This window comes from Notamacropus eugenii, chromosome 3 (assembly GCF_028372415.1).
Source record: "Notamacropus eugenii isolate mMacEug1 chromosome 3, mMacEug1.pri_v2, whole genome shotgun sequence".
NCBI classification, from domain to species: Eukaryota; Metazoa; Chordata; class Mammalia; order Diprotodontia; family Macropodidae; genus Notamacropus; species Notamacropus eugenii.
In genome coordinates, this window is record NC_092874.1 from 341,318,618 (window position 1) to 341,342,972 (window position 24,355).

Sequence of the window (24,355 nt, forward strand, 5' to 3'; positions counted from 1 at the left end):
TGGCATCCCCCTTTATGTGTAAATCAAGTACCCATTTAAAAAAAATTATGAGCCTCAGACATAATAAGCCTCAGAGTTCCTCCTCTCTTTAGGAGTTCATATGAATTTGCAGATATATTTATTATCTCTGCAAAAAGAACGTAAACTCGATGCGGGCAAATACCGTTTCATTTCTGAATTCCCATGACTTAGTGGTTATTTCTTAATAAATGCTTTGTTCATTGTTTTTATGGTACCAATTAAAGAAGTTTGGGTGAGTGTGAGAACACCCTATTATATTTGCTAAGTCTCCAAGCTTACCTTAATTACTATGTTTTTGCAACACGTATTTTTAGTTTGAAACTCTCATATACAGTAGGCACTTACTATGCAGGTAGGACAACGCGTCCTAGCGTGATCCACCCAAAGGGGAAGAGTGCATGCTGGGATTTGTAGTCAACGAGGAGGCCTAGATTAGGAGAGGTTCCAATAAATACACTTCTTTCATTCAGATTTAGCCACAGAACTTTCCAGGGCCCTCGTCAGATGAAGTTAAAGCTTACGTACCATAATCAGGTAACCAAACCCCACCCTTCTCCATTCATTCTTTCCCCCGGAGATTTAACAAGATACTGCACAGTGCGACTGCCCACTCGCACCCAATCGATTCGCTCCTCTTTTGCCATGGGTGGAGCCTAAAACATTCAAGATGGGGATTGGTCAACCTGGAGGAAGCGGACGGAGTCACGCCTCTCGATTCACTCAGTACGAGGATGACTATGGCTGTAAGTCCCTTTAACAACTCCCGCCCTATCAGACCTAAGCCGCGGAAAATCTCGCGATACTTTTTTTTTTTATTTTTTTGCTGAGGGAGAGACGCACTTCTAACGATCGAGGCCAGTGGAGGCGGGAGGGAAACGGGTGGCGGGGATCGGAGCCGAGAAGGGAGAAGGGACAGGTCAGGAAAGAGGTGTGTAGAGACACCGTGGGCTTACTGCGCCACCCGGATTCCACGGAAGCCGGATTCCAGCTGTCGAAGAGGAAGTCCCTCTCCGCCCCCCCCCCCCCCCACCTCCGTTGTTGTCTTCTTGTTCCCGGGCTAGTGCCCGACCTCGAGTTGCGGCCCCGCTGGCGGGGTTCCGGGGCTGATCTCGCCGCCGCCGGAGCTGTGCGGTGCGGGCGGTGACAGGTGCGCGCGTGAGCAGCTTGGCGGCCCTCGCCCCGCCCCGCCCCCGCCCCTCCTTCATTCAAGCCCCCTCCCCTCCTCTGCTCTGCCCTCCCCTGTCCTGCGCGGCGCGGCTCGGCTCGGGATGAGCCGCGGGCCCCGGCGGAGCGGCTCCAGGTCTGCGCGCCCGCCGCCGCCGCAGCTCCCGAGCCACCCTCGGCCCTAAGGAGCGGCCGCCGTCGTCCCCCCAGCCCCCCACCTTCCTGCACCGCCAGCCTCGGGCATGAAGCTGGCGTCGATGCCCCGACCCCCGCTGCGGGAGTGAAGGCGGCAGCCAGCGGCCGAGGGGGCGGTGACGACATGAACCTGCACCAGGTCCTGACCGGGGCCGTGAACCCTGGGGACCACTGCTTTTCCGTGGGGAGCGTCGGCGACCAGCGGTTCACGGTAAGCGGCGGCGGCGGCTGCCCGGCCTTTGCGCGGCCCTGGGGCCCCGGTCCTCTGCCCTCGGTCCGCTCTGCGGTGACAGCCCGGGGGATGACCCCGAAAACACCGCAGGCAGACGGAGCCGCGGGCCGAGGAATCGGGGCTTCTGCTTGTGACAGGTGTGTGTGTGGGGGGGGGGGGGGGCAGGTGGGGAAAGAGGGAAGGGAAGGTGGGTCGTGAGCCTGAAACCTGAAGCGGGAGTGATACTGAGCTTGGGGTGGGGGAGGGATGCCCAAATGAAATGCAGAGATTCAGGATAACTCAAGTTTACAAAACCCCACCTCAGACAGCTGTGGAAATCTCAGCAGTTCCTTTCCTTCTTTTGGGGGATGTTGTTTCTGCTGTAAAGTCATATGCCCGTTGCATTTTAGAAGAGTGGGTGTCTCAGAAACAATCGCTGCTTGTTTTGCATTTAACAATAAATTCCAATGTAAAATACATGGGAAAAAATAGCTCTGTGGAGAGAAGGCCCTTTAAATATTTTTCCAGATTATTTTAAAGGGGCATATGATTCAGGAATAGTAATGAAAAGTAAGATACGATTTCCTTGAAAATAGAAAAGAAATTTACTTGCATTGAAACAAATGTTAGAAGTTTACTTAAATACCATTCTTGATACAGTGTGAATTCATATTAATTCATACAATAAATTGATACGATGTGGAATTCATATAAAGTGACCACCATATTAGCTTTATCTCATTGATAAGGAGGTCTCTTAGCATAGAACCTGAAGATGGCATCACAGTGAAATATCGGAGTAAAAGGTATCATTTTAATTTCATGGAAATGTTTTAGTAAAGTATCTTAGAGTAAAAGTTAGCGTTGTTAGTGTTCACCTAGAACAAGACAAATTCCTTAGATGACTTTTTTTGACATGGCTAAGTTGACTACTTAAAACTATTATTTTTTTCAATACTTATATGGAACAAAGTAAAGTAGAATGTAGGAGTTGATTCAGCTTCCATATTGTAATTTCAGGAAGACTGTGCCTACATCCCCCTTTGACTTTTCTGTGACTTTCATCAGCTCCCGAGATACTAAATATTTTCCTACAGAGGGTAATATTGGAATTGTGCATGTTTCAGCTAGATACAAGAAGGAGGAGTTAACTTTCACCTCTAATATAAGTTTGCACTTAAATAGATAAATCAGGAGTCAATAGATTCTAAATATATTCTTAGATTTTTGAACCGATGAAACTGATTAAATAAATCTAGATTGAAGAAAAGCATGAGACAGCGTGGCTGTGGTCTTCAAATGTCTCCTTTTCAGATAAAACAATATCTGAAGAACATGAATGTAGAGAAACTTATAGGAAGGTTAGTTATCCAGCTGCCATTTTTAGTGATGATAATTTGTTACTCTCTGTTCTTAATTGTTTTTTCAAACATTTTCTCTAAGGAAGCTTTGAGAATCTGTCCAGTCTTTGGTGTCAGCTTTATACTATGAATTTTTAGTGATCTGTGTTTGGCTCATTCTAAAAAGCCCAATGGAGACCACATTATCATTTTAAAGACAGGCATTTTAAAATACACATTAATGTCTGCACATTGTTAAATAGTGATAAATCTTCCATCCATCACAGCATCCAAGTCCTTGGGCCAGGCTGTGGTCATCTTTTCAGGATACCTACTATAACCTTTTCTTGGTTCTGTTTCCTTTATTGTCACTTCTTAATCTTGGCTCTAAATTTAACACTTGGCTTTGAACTTTCTCATTTGCTGCTCTGACCCCAGTACTTTTTCTTTAAATAATACCATGGACCTCCATTGCAGGAATCACAGAATTTCATGCTTTGGAATGATCTCATACAAATCTAGTTCAATCCATACCTGACCGGACCAAGGATCACTTCAATAGCACCCCCAACAATTGGTCATTTAGTTTTCATCTATGAGGACTTTTAGTAGGGGAGAGGGGAAACCTACTATTCATAAGACTGTGCGTTCCTCTTTTGGATAGTACTAATTGTTAAGTTTCACCCATTGGGAAGATGGATACAGAAATGTGATTATGGTTGTGTATCAGGAACACTCAAACTTACGTAGCTTTTTCATAGGCGTGTATCTAAAAGAATGCCTCATATTGAGTCCACTGAACCTTCTACTTAGGCTTCAGGGTCACCAGAATATTAGGATGTGATTTTCTTTGGCTGTGGGCTTCCTCTTGGATAGTACAGTGTTTTTCTATACTTCCTATTACCTACTACTTTTAGTATCTCAACCCCAATCAGAATGAATTATGCCAAAGAAACCATACACAGAAATACTTTTTTTCTAACTTTTTCAAACATGGAAATTCTTCCATTGTTATTTGGGTAGATCTAACCATACTAGATAAAGTGGTCTGTCATCCCTTCGTTGTTTCCCCATGTCCTTTTGATAGCTTTTCAAAGATGATATTTTCAAAGCTAAGTCTTGAACTTACATATGACGTTATTCATGCTCTGACCTAATTGTAATTGAAAATGCAAATAGTATTTATGAACAGTTGACTGAGCTATTTGTATTTTTGGAGGTGACTTTGGTGTTTCAAAACAAGATACAACAATTCACTTCAATTGGACAAACATTTATTAAGCACCTACCGCAAGATCTCTGTTCTCCAAGACTATTGGGGGTGAGAGTTTGTATAATATGCACACAAATAAATACATAGCATCACTAAGTGATTTCAAGGGGTAGAATGTTAGCAACTTAGAGATGAAGAAAGGCCTCATGGAGGTGGAACTTGATTTAGAGAGAGAAGATAATAAGAAAGACTTATGGAAATAGGGTTGAGAAGATTTGGAAAATGATTTGGATTTGGGAAATGAGGGAGATGGAAGAGTCAAGGATGGTTCCAAGTCTGCAAACCCTAATGATTAGAAGTGATAGAAATACTCTCAGGAAAAATATAGAAGATTGGAAAAGGCATGGATAATTGAAGCAAATATTGATTCCATTTTAGAGACAGTGAGCTGGAGATACAGATGGGACTTTGATGTAAAAATGTGTAGCTTGTAAGTAATGTTGAACTGGGTTTCAGGGGAGAGATTATGACTGGAGGTATTTACACCTTCTCACCATCATCCTCATCATCCTCATCATTTTCTTCTTCTCCTTCCCTTTCTTCTCCTCCTCTTCCTTCTCTTCCTCCTCCCCTTCTTTTTCCTTTGGGAGTTATCTCCAAAGAGATAAAAATTTAACCTATCCGAATTTGATTTGATCACCAATGCAGTAGAATGCTATCCGTATCAGATGACAAACAAGCTTGAGCTATGTGATATAGAGTAGCTTATAGATTAAAAATTGTTTGCATCAATATATTTTATTTTCACATATCAGTCACTTCCTGTGAAATTCCTTCCTGCTATATCTCCTGAACCTTAGTACTTTTCCATCAAAAACTACCTACAGAGAAAGCACATTTGTATAAATGGGGGAGTAGTCATTGGTGTTTTCTTGGTTGACTTTTTTTGTTATTAATAAGATCTGCTATATTTTCTAGATTTCAGTGTCTTCCTATCCTCCAGATGCCTTGTATGTTGATCCCTCAGTGTCCATGGTATTGTGTTGTTTTGAGCATGAATTTCTTCCATATATACGTTTCTTTTTTGGCCGACCATACTCTGGTAAAACCATCTCAACAAATGGGCTAAACCAGATTGAAGGTAACCCATAGGCCTCAAACCCATCAATGAGTTAGGGGGATGTCTGTCCCAAGCATGTAAAGAATTCCCCTGGCTGAATGGGCAGATGAGAACAGTTTGTTCCAACAGCCGTGAAGGAGGTTGAAGTAAGCAATGTGGAGTACTTAGAGTTTAGTTGAACCTCAAAGGTGAAGGTACCAAGGTCATCCATTGCATCCCAGGCCATTGCCAATCATCCTGACTTTAATTTTGCTGCTGGACTTTGAAGACTCTGGAAGAGAGAGTGAAGCTGGTGACTTTGTGAAACTGTCTCACTTAAATCCAATTCACGTTCAAGTCAGTATATCACCCATGGTGTCATTGGTCCTATTGGAAAATGAAGGATGAAAAAGAACCAGTAACATGTATGGTGATTGGACACTAGAGACTGTGAGAAGGGGCATAATTGTAAAATTATATTGGAAAAGTAGATGGAGTCAGATTGTGGATGATTTTAAATGCCAGACTGAGGAGTTTGCATTTTATCCTAGAAATAATTGGAATCCATTGGGTATTTTTGACTAGAAGGATAATAAGGTCAGATATTTGAGTTTTCTAGGTGACTTTGGTGATATGTAAATCTCCCCTTTCAGATTTGTACCAGGTGAGCCCTCTAAGTGGTTTAATCTGTAACCTGATTTAGTTTATCTACAAGGCCTATTTAACAATAGTTTGTCTCTTTAAGGCATATGGGATTATGACTCTGTTTAATTAAGTTTGTTTAACTTTTATGACATTGAAGTAAACATGGGATTATGATTTTTGTAATGCCCATGGCCACAGTACACTTGTTTACTGTTTCAAATTTAAGTCCCCTGGTTTGGAGCTACAAATGCTTACTCAAATTGATTTGGTATGATTTGGCATAAACAGCAGAGATTAGATGATGCAGTTGAGGTTAGAACTATTTATATCTGATTGTGGTTCTACACCATGATCATAGTTAGTACCAAAGGGGATTATACAAAGTCATTGAAAAGTCTACCAGTCAAGATTGCCTTATCCTCATATGTAAATTGTTTTACTCCAAGTTTAAATTTTGAGGCTGGAACTACTACATCTTCCCAATGCTTTGTCTGCCAGCCCCATTCCAGCTGCTTGATACCTTGGAGTATATAAACTTTTTGTCTTAAAAAATGCAAATATAGAATACAAATGTCAATTGACATATCTGTGGAACATAGAGAGGACTAAGGCTGGGACAGGGAGACCAATTACACTATAGTAGTAGTCTGGGTAGGAGGTGATGGAGGCCCTGAAAGTACTGTGTAAATGTAGAGAAATTTTGGACTTAGTTCAAACAAAACTTGGCAGCTGATTAGATATGGAAATTGAGAAAGAAGACAGAGGGAAGAATGGTTCTAAGATGTAAACCTGGGTAATTGGATAGTATAGGATTGGAATCCAGGGGACAGATTTATGTTAAATAGATTTGAAAGGTATTTGCATAGAAATAACCTTGAACTGTTGGGATTACCTGAGGAGTAAGTGGAGAGATAGGCAATTAGCCCACATTTAGTGGCAAGAAAGTAGATATGATCCAGCAAATGACACCAAGAAACGGACAGTTGGAGGAATAAGAGTAAGAACAATGTCTTGGAAGCCAGGGAGAATACAATGTTTAAGAGATATTGGATAGGGTCAGAAATTGCTGAGAAGTCAGTTTAAAAGCCACTGAAATTAGCAGATCATTGATGATCTTGAAATATGGTGGGGTTGAAAGCCAGATTACAAGAGTTTGAGAATTGCTGAGTCAATATTGTGGAAGTATTAAATATGCTTAATTTACTAAACCAGGAAATTGCATTTGTGCAATCTTATTTTTGAAAGGTTTCCATTAAGAAAAAAATTTTTTCATTGTCCAATGTTTAAATTGCTGAGCTTCATTTAGCTAGGAAGTATAGATGTCCTCATCACCTCATTCCCAGATGGTGTCAGCTAAGTAAAAATTTATTGTATATAAAGTTCATTTCCAACATTATTAGTAATATCTCAGCTTGGGTTAATTCTCAGTGAGTAAACATTTATTAAAACATTTAAACATCAATAAACACTAAACATTTGTTAAAACATTTATTTATGTGCAAGACACTGGAATGATTTGCCATTTCCTTTTCCATCTCATTTTACAGATGAGACAAAAAAGTATGTGACTTGCCCAGGGTCATATAGCTAGTTAAATGTCTGAGACCAGATTTGAGCTTATGAAGATGAGTCTTCCTTACTCCAGGCCTGACTCTCTATCCTTGGCACCAACCTAGCTACCCCATGACCCTAATAAGTTTCCCTAAATTTGCCATTTTCTAAGTAATTCTTGAAATGTGTTTACTACCAAAAATGCGTGCATGTGTATTCGTCCCTCATTGCTGAAGTAGACCATGCCATCAGAGAAATAATGACATGACTTGCACTTGACTTTGTTTTGAGTGAGGGAGGGCTGTGCAGGTCACCAGCCTCACTTCTCCAGAGCCATCTGAATCCAGTGACCAGATATTCATCAGGATGATTGGAGATGACCCAGGATGAGGCAGTTGGGGTGAAGTGATTGCCCAAGGTCACACAGCTAGTGAGTGTCAAGTGTCTGAGGTGAGATTTGAACTCAGGTCCTCCTGACTCCTGCCCTGGTGCTCTATCCGGTGTACCATCTAGCTGCCTCTACCAAAAATACATAAGTAGTGATGGTTAGCTCTAAATATATTTTCTTATGTCTTTAATAGTCTTACATTTATTCAGCTCTTGTAAGTTTACCAAAAAAAAAACCAAAACAACCCTCTTATGACAACCTTGTAAAGTAGATACAACAACTATTATCCTCACCATTTTATAGATGAGACAAACTGAGGTTGAGAGAGATTAAATAATTTTCCCACAATCACATAAAAAGTAGAGGAAGTGGGACAAGGAATATGGGTTTTTCTGATTCTTAGATCAGTGATCTTTCCACTACTAAGCACTGGTTTGTGGTCCACCATTATTCACCTTCGAGATTCTCCTTGTTATGAAAAAACATTGACAAAGTTAATCAGTATTATATTTGATTTAAATGTCCATTTCTTACATTTCTGCTCATGGTTAGTCACATAATGGCTGCTGGAAAATATTTGTTAATTGAAGCCCTGGGATTTGAAGTCAGAGGACCTGGATTCAAATATTAGGCAAGCCATTTAATTTCTCTGGACCTGTCTTTCCTTATCTGTAACTTCTGAAAATATTTTTTATACTCGTGCATATGTTAGATTATTAGTTGTTAATTTTGTTTTAAACAACATCTAGTGTTGTGGCTCTTTTGATCATAGAGCATATAAAGGCTCTTAAATTCTTTGAAGCTTTGAAATGTCTTATTTCTTAGATGGATTAAAATAAAATAGGAGATTTATTGTTAATTCTGAAGAAGTATTGAAAGAAAGCTTTAGCCTTAGTCAGAAGACCTGGATTCAAATCCAGCCTCTGACTTATGCTACCTGTGTGATTACGGGTAAGTCATTTAATTTCTCTGGATCTCAATTTCCTCAACTTTAAAAAAATGTAGTTCTAGATCTCCAATCCTGTGAGCTCTGCTGCAATGAAGTGCTTATTATTTTGATCATTGTACAAGACAGGAGAAATATGCAAAATATTATCATGGGTTATTTTAGAAATATGTCAGCCCTCCCTCACTCAAAACAAAGTCAAGTGCAAGTCATGTCACCATTTCTCTGATGGCATGGTCTTCAGCAGTGAAGGACTAACACACAACTATAAATACTTAAAGATTTTAATGCTTAGTATATTACATGTCTACAAATAAAATTTACTAACTACCCTTCTTTTAAGAAAAATTTAGTGAATCAGTCAAGTAATAGTGTATTCATGTAAGTTATCCTTTTTTTTTTTTTTTTTTTAGATTAAGTAGAGAAAATTTCAGGTAGAAGGTTGACCTCAACCCAGGGTAGTATTCTAAGTCTAGGGGACTCCCTGACTGAGGGCTAGAGGTGCTATGGAGAGGGTAGTAACTGCTTCATCAGCTTCGATGTAACTCTTTGCATTTTCTATTGGGTAAAATAAAGCTTATCACATGTATTGTTACCCTGAATTCATGGGAGCTGAGGATCAGCATTGAGTGTCTCATCTAATTCTTCTTTGAAGTCTCTTTTGTTTCAGTAGCAGACCCTGATAGTGTTTAATTAGTTTATTTTAAAGTGAACAAAGGTTTATTTATTAACTATGTATATGATTATCACAGTGAATATTTTTGATTGAAAGAGGATAGTCCCAAATATTCAGTAGTTTTGTAAATTCATACACCTAATAAATGGCAGCTTATCTGTCTTTCTGTCTAATTACCTCTCTACATATCCACTTGAAGGTTTTTTGTGTGTGTGTCATGGACTCCTTTGACAATCTGATTCCTATAGACCCCTTTTCAGAATAATGTTTTTAAATCTATAAAATACTTAGGATTACAAGGAAACCAATTATATTGAAATTCAAATATCAAAATATTGGAAAAAATAAGTTTTATAGATAAACAGACCATCTAACTTCTCCATTTTAGGTAGCTGAGACCAGGGAAGAAAAGTGACTTTACTCAAGGTCACACAGGTCACAAGTATCAAAGGTAGACTTTGAACCCAGATCTTCTGAACTGATCTTTCTACTCCAGGATACTGCTTGACAAAACATTACTTTCTGGGGATAGTTCTCTTCTTATAAAAGATGTTATTACTGTTTCAGTAGCCGTTTCCTCATTGTTCAATTTGTGTTGTCCAAACTTCCAGAGTCCGTAATCTGTGAATACCTTTTTACTCATTGTTACCACTACTTATATTCCAAAGAGATCAAAGATAGAAGGAGGAAAATCTCTCTCTCTCTGTATACTTACATACATACACACACACACACACACACACACACACACACACACACTCTTTTAGCCATACTTTTTGTTGTAACAGAACTGGAAAATAATTTGTATCCATCAACTAGGGAATGACTGAATAAATTACAGTATATAAATGAAATTGAATATTATTGGCAATGAGAAATAAGAAAAGAATGGATTTAGAGAAATATGGGAAGATTTATATGAACTTATACTGAGCAGAAGAACTTCGTACAATAACAGCATGATAAAGACATAAATTTGAAAGATTTAAATCCTGTCTGATAAATGCAGCCACCAACCCCAAATCCAGAAACCAATAATGAAACTTACAACTTACCTTCCTGTGCCATTGTGAAATGCATTTTTAAAAACACTGTGTGGATTTGTTTTGCTTAGTCCTGTTTATTAGTCACAAGGGCTTAAAAAAAATAGGATTGAGGGAAGAGGAGTTAAGTGATAGTGATATAAAAAAAGAAGTCATTGGAGCATTTAAACACAAGAGAACAAAAGGAGGTTGAGGGGAGGTACTGATAAGCAAGGTGGCCTTAAAACTAACATGAAAAAGGTAAGCTGTTTGTAAGAGAAGTTTGTGATTTTATACAAAGTCCTCTTTCTGTTCTTTCATGTGGAAATCTTCATGTTAATTGATGTTATGAAAATGTATGGGGTAACAATTTTTTAAAAATATTGTATCAATTCTAGAGGATACATTCTAGGGATAATACTTTTTTTTAAATGTTAATGCCTCAATTCTAGAGGATATATTCTAGAGGAATATATCAATTCTAGAGGATTAAACTAATCAAATCTAGAGAATTCTAGAGGTAATCTTTATATAGCAAGTCCTGTATGATCTTGATTTGGGGTCAAAAAGTGGTCAAAGTGATTTTCTCAAAGCATTGGTCTTTAGGATGTCAACACCCCTATGAAATCATAACCTGATTAATTAGGTCCACTACAAATTTGATCTCATCTTTACAAACCCCTGTTACCTCCAGGAGCAAATACTAAGGTTTCTATTTGACATTTAAAGTTCTTCACAGTCTGGTTCTTCCTATCTTTCCAGTCTTCTAAAACTCTAAGATTCAGTAGCTCTGGCCTTTCTGTTCCTTGAACAAGACATTCCCTCTCCTGACTGTGCATATTCACTGGCTATCCCCCATTCCTAGAAGGCTCTCCCTTCTGGCTTCCCTTGTTTTTTTCAAGTCTTGGTAAAAATTTTGCGTCCTGCAGGAAACCTTTCCCTTCTCCCCTTAATGTTAATTCCTTGCTTCTGAGATTATCTCCTATTTATTTATATATCTTGTGTGTACATTGTCTCCCCCATTATATTGTTAGCAGGGGCTATTTTTGCCTTTCATTGTATCCCCGCAGCTTAATACTTGCTAGCACGTAGTAAATGCTGAATAAATACTTGTTGACTTGACTTGACACCCCTCTCCTCACCCTGCCATCTAGCTGTATTGACCTACTTGCTGTTTCTAGCACATGACCCTCCATTTCTGTGCTTTTCCTCTATGCCTGGAATGTTCTCCTTTATCTCATCTGAGTTTTTCTGGCTCATTTCAAATCCCACTTTATGCATGAGGCTTGCCATCAACTACTAGAGCTCTGTTCATGTCTGTTGTATAGCTCCTTCTTTAAATGTTGTTTCCACCCTTTAAAATGAACGCTCTTTAAGAGCAGGAACCTTCTGTGCATCAGTATTTAGTACTGTGCCTCATGAATACTAAACACTTAATAAATGATTTCTGTTTATTGATTAAATTAAACCACAGAGAAAGGTGCTAATTTGTAAGTCTAGTTTTCAGATAACTTTTACCTTAGCTCTGGATCTGCTTTATTTTTATCCCACTGAAAAATAATTTTTAAGATCACTAAAAGGTAACTTGTATAGAAACCACAGAAAATAGTAACTACAGGAAATATAGTAATGATTTATAAGAGAAGAATTTCAACAAAATGACAAAGATAAATGAAAAATCAAATACAATAAAATGAAGTTAAAGTTGATAATATAGTATTTTTGTCATAATTGTATCTGACTAGTGAATATTGGAAGGAAATTTTCTTTTAAAAAACAATCATTCATTAACCATTTATTAAGTACTTACTCTGTTCCTAGGCACTGTTCTAGGTACAAAGACAAAAGTCCCTGCCTTTAAAGAATTTACATTCTAAAAGGGGAGGTGGATGTACAAATACAGAATATGTTTTTAAAACCATATAAAATAGACACTGGGTCAGTTTTGTGGGAAAGGCACTGTTGTGTAAAATAGGGAGTATTGCATAATAAGGTTGGGAAGGAAGGTTAGAGCCAGGTTTTAAAGGACTTTAAATGGCACAAATGGAACTTCTGTATGATCCTAGAGAGTCAGGATCACTTGGAGTTTCTTGAGTAGGATAGTGATAAGGTCATAAATGCACTGGAGACTAGAGATATTGTCATTTGGGAGGAACAGCAGGAATGCCATTTTGGTTGGATTGTAGAGAACATGAAAAGAAATAATATGTCATCTTAGCAAGGGAGGATGGGTCCAGATTGTGAAAAGCTTCCAATTCAGAAGAGGTTATATTTGATCTTCAATGTAATAAGAAGTTTGTTGTGTCTTCCATGGGGAGAGGGTTGTGTGATATGGTCAGATCTGTGCTTTAGGAAAATCACTTGGTATCTGTGCAGAGGATGGATACATTGGACTTCACAGTGCTGAGAGATATGAGGTGGTGATATCAATTAGAAAGCTATTGGATTATGCTAAGTGAGAGGTGATAAGGTCCTACACTAGGGTGGTAGCTGTATGGATGGAGAAAGGACGAAGCTATTATGGAAATGAAATCACAATCTGATTAACTGGGTCCACTGCTAATTTGTTATTTGATCTCAACATGGACCTCATTTATGGGATCAAATCCCTACTTTTCGCTAATTTATTGTCTGTTACCTTTTCTACAACTATTCTTAACTTCAGAAGTCTTTGCTTTTAATGAGAAAATATAGCCTGTTCACCTGAGTTCTTTCTTCTACCTTTCTGTACATCTCTGAAGTCCTTGACATCACCTCCTCCTTTATTCCAGTTGCTGAGGAGTTAGGCCAGCCCAGCCCCTCTTCTTGTACATTGATCCCATCTATTTGTGGGCTTGACTGCTTGAACCAGTTCAAGTGGTTCAAACTTGAGATTAGAATGAAATATGCTAGGCAGACCATGTATAATATTTTATTTCTATAAGTTTACATAATGATAGGATAGGAAGGATATTCAACAAAGATTCTCATCTCCACGCAGACATGTGGAGATGGTCAGACTAACTCATTAGCAGTTCATCAAGCCGGAGGAGTGCCTACTATTTATGTAATGAGTTTTTAAGTCTTACTTCGCTTGGAACTTAGATCACTGATTCCAGGCTTAGACCCCTGGACAAATTATCTTATTTTTTCAGTTAGTGTTTTTAACATTTCTAATGGACTTTTATTGTTCTCTTTTGTTTTTATAACACCTAGATTTCCTGTCTCTTTGTTTTCAGACTGTGTCCCCTGTGAATAGAATGTAGTTCAATAAAACAAACCAGTTCATTTTTTTTACAGTGTCCTATAGCCATAGTTCTCCACATCTTTCAAGAAGAAAGGGAGGTACATTCTTATATCTCTTCTTTGTGGCCTAAGTGTGGTCATTATAATTTCACAGAATTCAGTTTCTGTTTGTTGTTGTCCTTTCCATTTACATTCTTTAGACATTTTGTTTACTGTTTTCCCAGTTCTGCCATCTTTGCTTTTCATTAGTTCATGTACATTTCCCCTTGTTTCTCTGTATGCATAACATTCATCATTTCTTAAGGCACAGTTACATTCCTTTACATTTAATGTACCCAGTTGTTTCTCGTTCTTTGCTATAACTTCAAACAAAAAATGCTACTATAAATATTTTGGTGTGTATGTGCTGTTTTCTTTTCTTTTTGTTTGTTTATTATTGACCTCCTTGGGATATGTACTTAATAATAGGATCTCTGGGTCAAAGAGTATGGATATCTTAGTCATTTTGCTTATCATAATTCTAAATTGCTTTCCAGATTGGTTGGATCAATTCACAGTTTCATCAATAACATTTTAATGTGCTTATCTTTACATAACCCATCTAGCACAGACTATTCACAGTATTTCTCATCTTTGCCAATTTCCTGAGCATGAAGGGAAATCTAAAAACTGTTTTAGTGTTCAATTCTCTTTTGATTAGTAATTTCAAGTAAGATATGACTTAATAAGGTTTTTTGTGTGTGTGTGTGTGTTTCTGTTTTGTTTTTTAAAGGCTTATGCTTCTGGATGTGACGTTGTAATACTGGGAAGTAACTTTGAAAGGTTACAGATAATTCCTGGAGCTAAGCATGGGAACATTCAAGTAGGATGCGTTGACTGTTCAATGCAACAAGGCAAGGTATGTATAAAAGGTATAAAAATTTAGAATTTATTATTTGTATGTTTTGTAATTTAGTAGCTTCAGAAGCTTGTATGTCTGATTGATTTGATTCCTTACTTTTCATGCAAGTGTATTGTATATGAAAATTTCTTTGCCTGATTAGAATTAATTGAATGGCTTAGAAAGTCAGCTTTATGGTTGACCTAATCACCTGTCATTGTGTTATGGTTACCCTCTCTGAGTGGTATAGAGAAATAATGCCTTATGTTACATAAAGGAACAATACTTTATGTCTGAGTATCCACTGAACAGATCTAGGAAAAATATTGTTATAAAAATGAGTTTTAATTGAAGGAGAAATAAGAAATCAGTTTTTAGACCTTTACTAAAAGAGCATGAGAGACAGCATGGTGAAGTATATAGCCATCCTTGAAGTTGTCTTGCCTTTTTGAAAATGAAGGACATACACAACCTTGTCTGTGATAGATAACTGTTTATGTTAGCCCAAGCAAGTCACTCTAAGTTGTGTAGATAACTCTCTAAAATTGTATATTGTAGAGATGGTATTTTACCTACATCAAGAGAAGTAATTAATTTACCATGTAGGTTCTCTCTCCCAAAGGAATTACAGGCCCCTCAATCAATCAGTCCAGTATTTGTAAACATTTACTGTGTCAACTTCTTGCCAGACTCTGGAGACACAACTGAAAATAATGAAGTAATTCTCAGTCTACATTGAGCTTATGTTCTAATGGTGGAGACACTAAGAACGCATAGTATGAAATTAATAAATACAAATATACAAAATAGTTAAATCCAAAGTAGCTTGGGAGAGAGGGTAGTAGCAGTTATGGGAATCAGGAAGGGTTTCATGTAGAAAATGGTGCTTTAGCTATATTTTAAAGGAAGAGAAGCACTCTGAAGTGGAATTAAGGAAGAATACATTCCAGGAATGAGGGATGTACAGTATAGAAGCACAAAGGAAGATGGAGTGTGGTGAGTAAGAGAGACAAGCCTCATTTTGCCACATCTTAGAGTATGAGAGGGGGAGTAATATCCATAAAAGCTGGAATGGCAGATTGTAAGCAGTTGATATAGGACTTTAAAGCTGGAAGGACCAGACATGTCAGTTGATGCAAAATTTCATAATTTTACTTTGAAATAAAATTTTTCTTCCTATTGCCTCTATTTTCTTTGCCTCATGAATAAAAAAATATATACTTTCGGTTGGGCACAGTTTGTCCTTTTAAAATATTATTAAATTTTAGTCCTTCTAGTATTAAAATGTAAACAGTGGAGTCTATATTTTATCTTGGAGGCAGTAGGAAACCATTAGAATTAGCTGTGTTTGGCAATCACATAATCGTATTGGTACTTAAGCAAAATTACTTTGGTAGCATGTATAGGATGGACCAGAGTGGTGAAAGTCTTGAGTCATGGAAATCAATTAAGAGGCTATTGTGATAATCTGTGCAGAGATGATGGTGATTTGAATTAAGGTGGTAGCTATGTGAGTGGAGAGAAGGGGTCAGATGTGAGAGATGTTGTGAAGGTAGAAAGAGCAAGATTTGGCAGCTACTTGGATATGTAGGGTGAGGGAGAGTGAGGAACTCAGGATCATGCCAAGGTTACAAAGTTGAAGCCCAGGAGGACTTCAACAGAAATGGGGAAATTTGGAAGAGGGAAGGATTTAGGGGTGAAGATAATGAATTTAATTTTGTATATGTTAGGTTTAAAATGTCTCTGGGACATCCAGTTTGAAATGCCCAGCAGTCAATTGCAGTGGATACAAGTATAAAGAATGAAATAACCCTTACTTTCAGGGAACTTACATTCTATTGGAGACATATGTATGTATGTATGTATATATATGAATATATATATGTGAATATATAGGGAATTAACATAAAGTTAATAAATATAAATACATAGTTATTTTGAATACAGTACAATACAAATAATACAAAAATACAATAATAAATATAAATGCATGGTAGTTAAATACAAAGTTTGGAAAAGAGGATACTAGAAATTGAGGGAATCTAGAAATTGAGGAAAGACTTCATGCAGAAGATAGTGCTTAAGCTGTGTCTTTAAGGAAGAGACTTTTTGAAGCAGAGGTAAAAATGCAGGGCATTCTAATCATGGAGATGAGTATGGTCAATACAGAAGCAGGGAGAGGAAAAATAGAATGCCATGGAGCATGAGAAACAGAGAAAAGACCAGTTTGATCAGATCACAGAATACAGTAAGACCAGAAAAGTTGGGTCTGGGTTGCAAAGAACATCAAAAGCTAAATCAGAGGAGTTTATTTTTTATCCTAGAGACCATAGGAGGCCGTTTGAGTTGATTGAATAAGGGATCACATGTTCAAATGTATGAATATAGAATAATACTTTGATAGCAGGATGTAGAATTATATGGATAGTGAGAGATTTGAGCCAAGAAGATGATTTCGGAAATCACTGCAGTGAGAGATGATGAGAGCCTAAACTAAATCACTGCAATGAGAGATGAAGAGAGCCTAAACTAAAATGATAGCTTTGTGAGTAGAGCAAAATGATCTCATACAAGATGTTGTGGAGGTAAAAATAGCATGATCTGGCAACTGATTGGATAGATTGAACGTTGAGAATGAGGAGTGGAGATTACAAACGTGGGGTATTGGAAAAATTGTAATAGACTTCAAGAAAAAGGGAAAAAAGGGAAAGGTTTTGGGGGAAAATATTGAGTTCAGATTTAGTCATATTTAATCTGTTTAGGACATGTAGTTTGAAATGTCCAATAGGCAGTTAGTGAAGCTCTGAGGAGTAATTTGGGCTGGATTTGTAAATCTAGGAAGTACCTGTGTAGAGATGATAATTAAACCCATAGCATCTGATAAAGTTATTAAAAGAGTATTAGAGTAAGGATTCTTAAGTGGAATCTGTGAACTTGTTTTAAAAGTATTTTGATAACTATTTCACTATGATTGGTTTCCTTCATAATCTTCTGCATTTTATTTTATATATTTGGAAACATTATTCTGGGAAAGGGTCCACAGACTTCAGCAGACTGGCAGAAAGGTCTATAATAAACACAGATATTATATAATATCATATACAGATATTATATATATCATATACAGAAGAAAAGAGGGCTAGTACGGCACATAGGGGAATACCCACAGTTAGGAGATATAATATAATTGAAGAACTAGGAAAGAGACAGAGGAGTGGTCAGACAGATAGGGGCTGAGCAAGGAGTGAGTACTGTCATGCATATCTAGAGAGGAACAGGTGGTCAACTGTGTCAGATGTAGCCGATAGATCAAGAAGGGATCAGGACCGAGGAAATTGGCAATTAAGAAACTTGGTAGATTTGGAGAAAGCAGTTTCAGTTGAGTTATGAAATTTAAAGTCAGAGTAGAAAAAGTTGAAGAGTGAAAGGAGAAGAAATGGAAAAATTCAGTGTATACAATTTAATTTTTTTTCCTTCTAAGAAGTTTATTTTTAAGGAATAATTTTGGTTATTAACATTAATAAAAATCAAGCTGTTGGGTTGGCATTTAAGAAGCCTCTACTATGTGCAAGGCACAATGCTAAGTGCTAGGTATATTCTGACAAAAAATAAATTAACCTTTTTCATTTAAAAAAATCCATTTTCTCCCTCTCATGGGGGAAAAAAAAGACAAAACATTTATGACAAATGTTCAGTCAAGCAAAACAAACTCTTGCATTAGCCATGCCCCTGAAATACATGTTTGCAAAATTCTTAAGTCCATCACTTATGTTCTCATTGATTCTCCTCACTGATCAGTCTTATAGATAGCTTTTTAAAGGAATTTGGATTCAAAAGAGAGGAAAATATTAGACAACAGCTTGAGAGGGGATGTTTTGTAAGGATGGGAGGAGACTTGAAAAAGTTTGAATGCAGTTGATAGGTAGAGATTAAGGGGTGGGTCGTGATTGAAGATACAACCTTATGAAGAGGATGAAATGAGTTAAGATAAAGTGTTCATGTAGAGGGGTTGACCATTGCCAGGAGAAGGGCTACCTCTCTGACAGACGAGAGAAAATGAAGAGAGAGTGGGAGGTCATATCAAAGGATTTTGAGGTGAGACAATAGAACAGGTATGGGAAGTGTGAAGCATAGAGAGAGGTGGAATGCTTGGAAGTTGTGGGCAGATAGGAGAATATTAGAGTTTCTAGTTAGGGAAGTGGAAGATGGGTAATGGCAAGATATAGTGTGTGACCCATTCCTTTATGTGACTGAGGAGGAGTGAAGAAATAGGTCATGAAACTTAAGGAGATTGAGGAAATGGAAAGTTAGGGAGCATCTACATGCCTATTAAAGTCCCCTAGTATAAGTCGGGAAAGAGTTTGAGAGTAGATCAAAATCATAAACCTGGTTCTGAACTTGAGAAAGAGGTGGAATGACTGATCAATCTCATAATTTTGATTAGGTGGAAAATTTTAATTTGTAGACTTCAGGAGAGGAAAGGTTATCAAGTGAATGAAACAAAGGGAGAATCTGAAGTGAGAGTAGAGAACAAGAGTATTCTAATTGGCCCTCCTGGATTAGTGTGACCTGTGGCATAAGGGAAGGTACAGGGTACAGCCAGTATTCTAAAGGATAGCCAGGGAGATGCAGGGTCATCAGGTGATAAGCTGGTGTCTGAATTCTTGTACATGGAAAAAGTGTAAGAGAAAGAATGAGTGTGATAAAGGGGAGTTTATTCACTATAGAACTGGATTGGAAAAGATAGGCAAGGTTGGACTGGGGCAGATATCTGGTTGAGTTGAAGGGCATGGGACTGAGATAATTTGAGAAGGGGCCAGGAGTCAGTTTTTTCCTCCTACATGTTTGTGATTCTTACTAGAATAGGGAGAGAAACAGGAGAAGCCATAGGGGTAATAGGGAGTGGGAGAAAAACTCATTATTTCCCATAGGTATTTTAGAGATAGCAGGGCCAGGTATAGGTATCTTCTTTCACCTGGGAGATTGGTGGACGGACTCTGGAGGTTATGTGGTGAGGTGGGTGGTGAGCCTCTGGAAAGATCTTGAGCAAGTGCTTAATCATTGTTTTTTCATTGATTCTTTACACTGAGCCACAGGGGAAAAGTATAATTTTGGCAGAAGCTTTCTTTGTCATCTCTAGAGGACAGACAACCTTTATCTCTATATAACTTTGGGTTTGTATTGAAATAGAAGTGAAATATATAATCTAAAATTTTAATGCATATGTCAGACCGGAATAAAATTAAAATAGCCCCCTGTACTGATATAAATTCTGTGAATTTGAATTGAGGAATGTAACACAACGAGAATTTATTGTGCTCCAAGTGCTGAGGATGCAAAGAAATGCAGAACACCTGCTCTTTAGGGAGGGGAGAGGGGGAGAAAACTCGCAAACAGCTATGTACCAATGAGGTAAATTAGAGATAATCTCTTATGGCACTGGGATTAAGGAGGATTAAGCACAAAAGTGCTTTTTAATCTGGATTAGGTTAATTAACTGAAGATTCAGAAGTGTTCTCTAGACCCCACCCCATAATGCCTGAATAACCAAAAATAATTCAGTGTAACAATTCAACCAACCATCTCTACTTCAGGAACCCTACAGTCTAGTGGACCATTCCACAGACCTCTACATAAAGTGATTCTTAACTAATTCCTATTTGCCATGGGTGTGGGAGAGGGATTGAGGGAAGGTGGCCATGCTCCTACATGGCTACAGCCCACCCGCACACCATTCAAAAAGGTCAGAGAAGCAAGAGCAGGACCAGCCAGGTTGGAGCCTGGCCTGACCTAGAGGAAGAATAAGGAGAGGGAACAGACAGACACATAGGGGCCAGACATGGACACAGATAGGAGAGGATAAGAGGTCAGGCACAGAGACAAAATACCTGATCACAGAAGGAAGATAGACATGTGAGTGGGACAGCACAAGTTTCCTCTTTTTGGCACCTGAGGTCTCAGTCTGTGGTGGTGGCTTTGCCTGTCTGCCCTGTTTTTACTTGGAAGGTGGTTTTTTTTTTTTTTAAGTTTGTTTTGTGTTTGTTGAGGGGTGGGAAGTAGGAGGGCAGGAGCAGAGAGAGAACTAAGTACTGTAAAGTTGACGTCTGTAGGTGCTGGTTTTTTTGGAATGCAGATTTCTTTCAGAATTCTTTACATAAAGTAATTGCCTAATGTGAATTTACATGAAGTAAGAACTGTCTCTACTGAGTTTTGAGGTACTTTGCTTCTGACCTAGTTATAGACTGCCTATAGTAGAAAAACAATATCATCTAGTCATTTTATTTAAAATGCTGATGCTTCCATTTCTAAAGAGCACCTCTGTGTTTGGGGTAAGGGATGAAGAGGAATCTTGGTTTTTAATTGAATTTGACTATGTAGATTCCATTGAAACATTGTTTCATCTCTTTTATATGCACCTTTATAATATACCTATTTATAAGTAATTGATGCTTGAGAATTATTTTTTCAGTAAAATTCAGGGTTCCCTCTTATGAAGAACCTCTTTTGATCAATTATACCACCATTTTCTTAGTCATAACCTGTTGTCCTTTATTACCCTCTTATTCCATATTTTTGTGGTGCTATGGAAATAATTCTGAGTTTAGAATCCCAGAAGCCTGGGGTTCATATGCTAACATTTTCACCACCCCCTTGTCCCTAAGTAGGTCACTTCAAATCTCTAAACCTCAACTTCCTCTTTTTTTAGGGTAAATGGGGTTGAACTAGATGAATCTCTTGAGTTCCTTTTTCCCCTTTTAACTGTTTGTTTATGGTTTAGTCAGTTTAGAGTGTACCTATCTTTCACTGAAAATGTTTCTTATGTCCATATATCCTTTACTGTTTATTGCCATCACCCTAATCAATGCCCTTAATGACTAACCTCTTACTGTAGGGGGAAGCAAGGTAAATAATTTGGTCAGGAGAAACCTCAAGATTATTTTCATCTCCATACACCCTGATTTGTTCTGGTTCTGTTTGTCCGAATTTTCCTTGTTAGGTTTTCTGGAGGGGCAACGTGATGAGCAGAAAAAAACACCAAACTTAGACTTAATTGTCTTGTGGCTTGGAGCAAGACACAATCTCTCTGAGGCTTAGTTTCCATATAAGTAAAATGTAGATGATAATTCTACATAGGGATGTTATGAAAAAAGCTCTCTGAAAACTGAAAAGCTTTATATGAATGTTTGCTATTATACTATATTCTCAGTTACCCAGATTTACACTCCAGTTATCTTTTTCTACTCTGACATGGTACTGTGGAAAAGTCACTGGATTTGAAATTAGAAATCCTTGACTGAAACCCTACCTCTGAAATTCATTATCTTTGTTACCTTAGGTAAATCACTTAATCGTTTTGGGCCTGGAGTTACTGCTTCATCTAAAAAATTGAGGGAGACAATCTATTAGATAGTCTCTAAGACCTCTTTTACTTTGAAATGTGTATTCCTATGACCCTTACATATTTGTTTGTCAGTATTTTTTTCAGTAGTGTCTGACTCTTCATGATCCCATTTGGGGTTTCCTTGGCAGAGATACTGGAGTGGTTTGCTGTTTTGTTTTCCAGCTCATTTTATACATGAGGAACCAAAGCAAACAAGGTTAAATGACTTGCTCAGGGTCACACAGCTAATAAGTTTTTGAAGCCAGATTTGAAGTCATGAAAATGAGTCTTCCTGACTCCAGGCCTGACACTCCATCCACAGCAACACCTAGCTACCCCATGACCCTAACATATTAGTTAGACAACGTTAAGGACAGTCAGGCCCTGGAAAAATTGACTTACACATCCCATACTCACCTAAAAGTAGTTTAAGTCAGGAAATTAATTTACAAAAAGAGATATCTCATTAGTAGGACAGTCGTTTGGGAAACCAAATGAAGCCAAATGAAGATTGTTTGGCAAATGTATGAAATTAACATAAGAGAGGTACTTTAAGTGAGAAGTTTCTTCGTTAAGGAACCCATCTGCTAATGCTGGATAGATATTCCCTGAATGTAGAGCCCCTTTTAAAATGACTTCAGTTGTTCCCTTTATTCTTTGACTTGCACCAAAATTCACATAAAAGGATCTCCATGTCTAGGATGTGTGACCCTTTAGGTCCTCAGATGCAGCTCTCTGACTGAATCCAAACTTCATAGAACAACCCCCCTTAATAAAAGGATTTGGTCTGTAAAACTTGGACTCAGTAAAAAGGCTGCACCCAAGGACCTAGAAGACCACATGTGGCCTTAGGTACTATATCCCTCCTTCAGTACTGGCTTTGGTCTGTGTAGCAATGTATAATATCACCTATCATAGTGATCCCACTGGGTTCTTTTTCTAATTCATGCTGTATACATTTGTACTGGAAAATGTGAATACAGAATGATCTGAGACTTTGTCAGCTTGAGGTGGAGTATCTGTAGAGGTTGGTAATCCATTTACTTATTACTTAGTAGATAAGTGCCCTGAAATGGAGACAGAGAGCTATAGAGTGAGTTAGTGACTTGCCGAGGGTCATACAACACAGCTAGTGTCAGCCATTTTTCACTTATGGATTACTCTAAACATTAAGAAGCTTTTACTAATATATTAACCTTGAATTGTCTCATTTGCAAAGTCTGCTAGTTTGAACTTATCTTTAACATTGAATGAATTCATCAGTTGGGCAGTCATTGTATTGAAACAGATTACTGTACCGTCATTTGTTAGATTGGTTGCAGCTGTCCCTGCAAAAATCTGATTATTTGCCCAAACGTTTGTTTGATCGTCCATGTACAACAGACATGACATAGTGCCCATTCTATAGTTGAAGTTTTTTCATTTTGCAAGTAGGAGGGAGATAGGTACATTGTAGCTATTTTAGATCTGACTTACAGGCTGAAATTAAATGTACTCTGCTTGACTAGCAAAGGATCTTCATGGAAAAAAAGAAATATAAGTCATAAAGTAAATATGACTCGGTTGTGAATGAAATGTAAGTCATAAGGTAGATTATGACTTGGTTCTGTGGGTAAAAATAGAATGAATCATTCATTTCATATTGTTTGCTAATTTAGAAACTTGCAATTTAAGCAAATATTCCATAATACATATTGAGGAAATATAGATTTCATATATTAAACCACATTTTTCATTTTACTTATTTTTCTTTAGACTTTTATAACTTTGACCAAATTCCGTTTGTCAGTTTTAGGCCACACTGACTTGCATAACATGAGTTATGTGCATTAACTTCTAACTTGATGAAAATTTTTTACTTTTTAAATAAAATTCAACTCAGATGATGCTTAGTTTAATGTACTTGTTTATTTATGAAGAACAATTGGGAGTTGAAGGAAAAAAGTAAAACTCCAGTTTCAGAGAATTAACTAAATGAAAGTAGGAAAAGGCATTTTGAGTAAACATGATTACAAAATAAGGATAAACACATTTTGTGTAATTTTAAAGTTTCTTTTGTTTCTTTTATAGATTTAAAATTTCTAATCCAGCCTTAGATCAGACACATGACACTTACTAGTCACTTAACCCTAATTGTTTACCAAAAAAATAAGATAAAATTTCAGAAGATTTTAAGAGGTCAGAGGATTAGAGAGGGGCAGGACAGTTTAGTGTGAGTAATTTTGTTGGGCTTTGTCTCAGAATAGGACAGTCAGTGTGGAAGCTGTGTGTGTGTGTTCATCCTTCGTTACTGAAGAAAATCATACCATCACAGAAATAATGACATGACTTGCACTTGACTTTGTTTTGAGTGAGGGAGGGCTGTGCAGGTCACCAGCCTCACTTCTCCTCCAGAGCC

The 24,355-nt window shown here is 37.7% G+C and overlaps 2 protein-coding genes across 10 annotated transcripts in view; one reads left to right on the forward strand and one right to left on the reverse strand.

Moving 5' to 3' along the window:
- LOC140496840 (uncharacterized) overlaps nt 1-1,525 on the reverse strand; it is a 70,503-nt gene extending 68,978 nt beyond the window's left edge. For 2 of the 4 annotated variants that reach the window (XM_072597134.1, XM_072597133.1), the window contains exon 1: nt 547-1,525. In XM_072597134.1, coding sequence (XP_072453235.1) covers nt 799-1,506 — 708 coding nt within the window. In that variant the 5' untranslated portion in view covers nt 1,507-1,525 and the 3' untranslated portion in view covers nt 547-798. Of the gene's footprint in view, nt 1-366 lie in introns of all 4 variants that reach the window. The other 2 variants (XM_072597132.1, XM_072597135.1) reach the window with 1 other exon arrangement.
- Nucleotides 1,479-24,355, forward strand: part of DMXL1 (Dmx like 1) — a 140,609-nt gene continuing 117,732 nt past the window's right edge. For all 6 annotated transcript variants that reach the window (XM_072597130.1, XM_072597131.1, XM_072597125.1 and 3 more), the window contains exons 1-2: nt 1,479-1,591; nt 14,469-14,594. In XM_072597130.1, the coding sequence (XP_072453231.1) occupies nt 1,505-1,591; nt 14,469-14,594 (213 nt within the window). In that variant the 5' untranslated portion in view covers nt 1,479-1,504. The remainder of the gene's footprint in view (nt 1,592-14,468; nt 14,595-24,355) is intronic.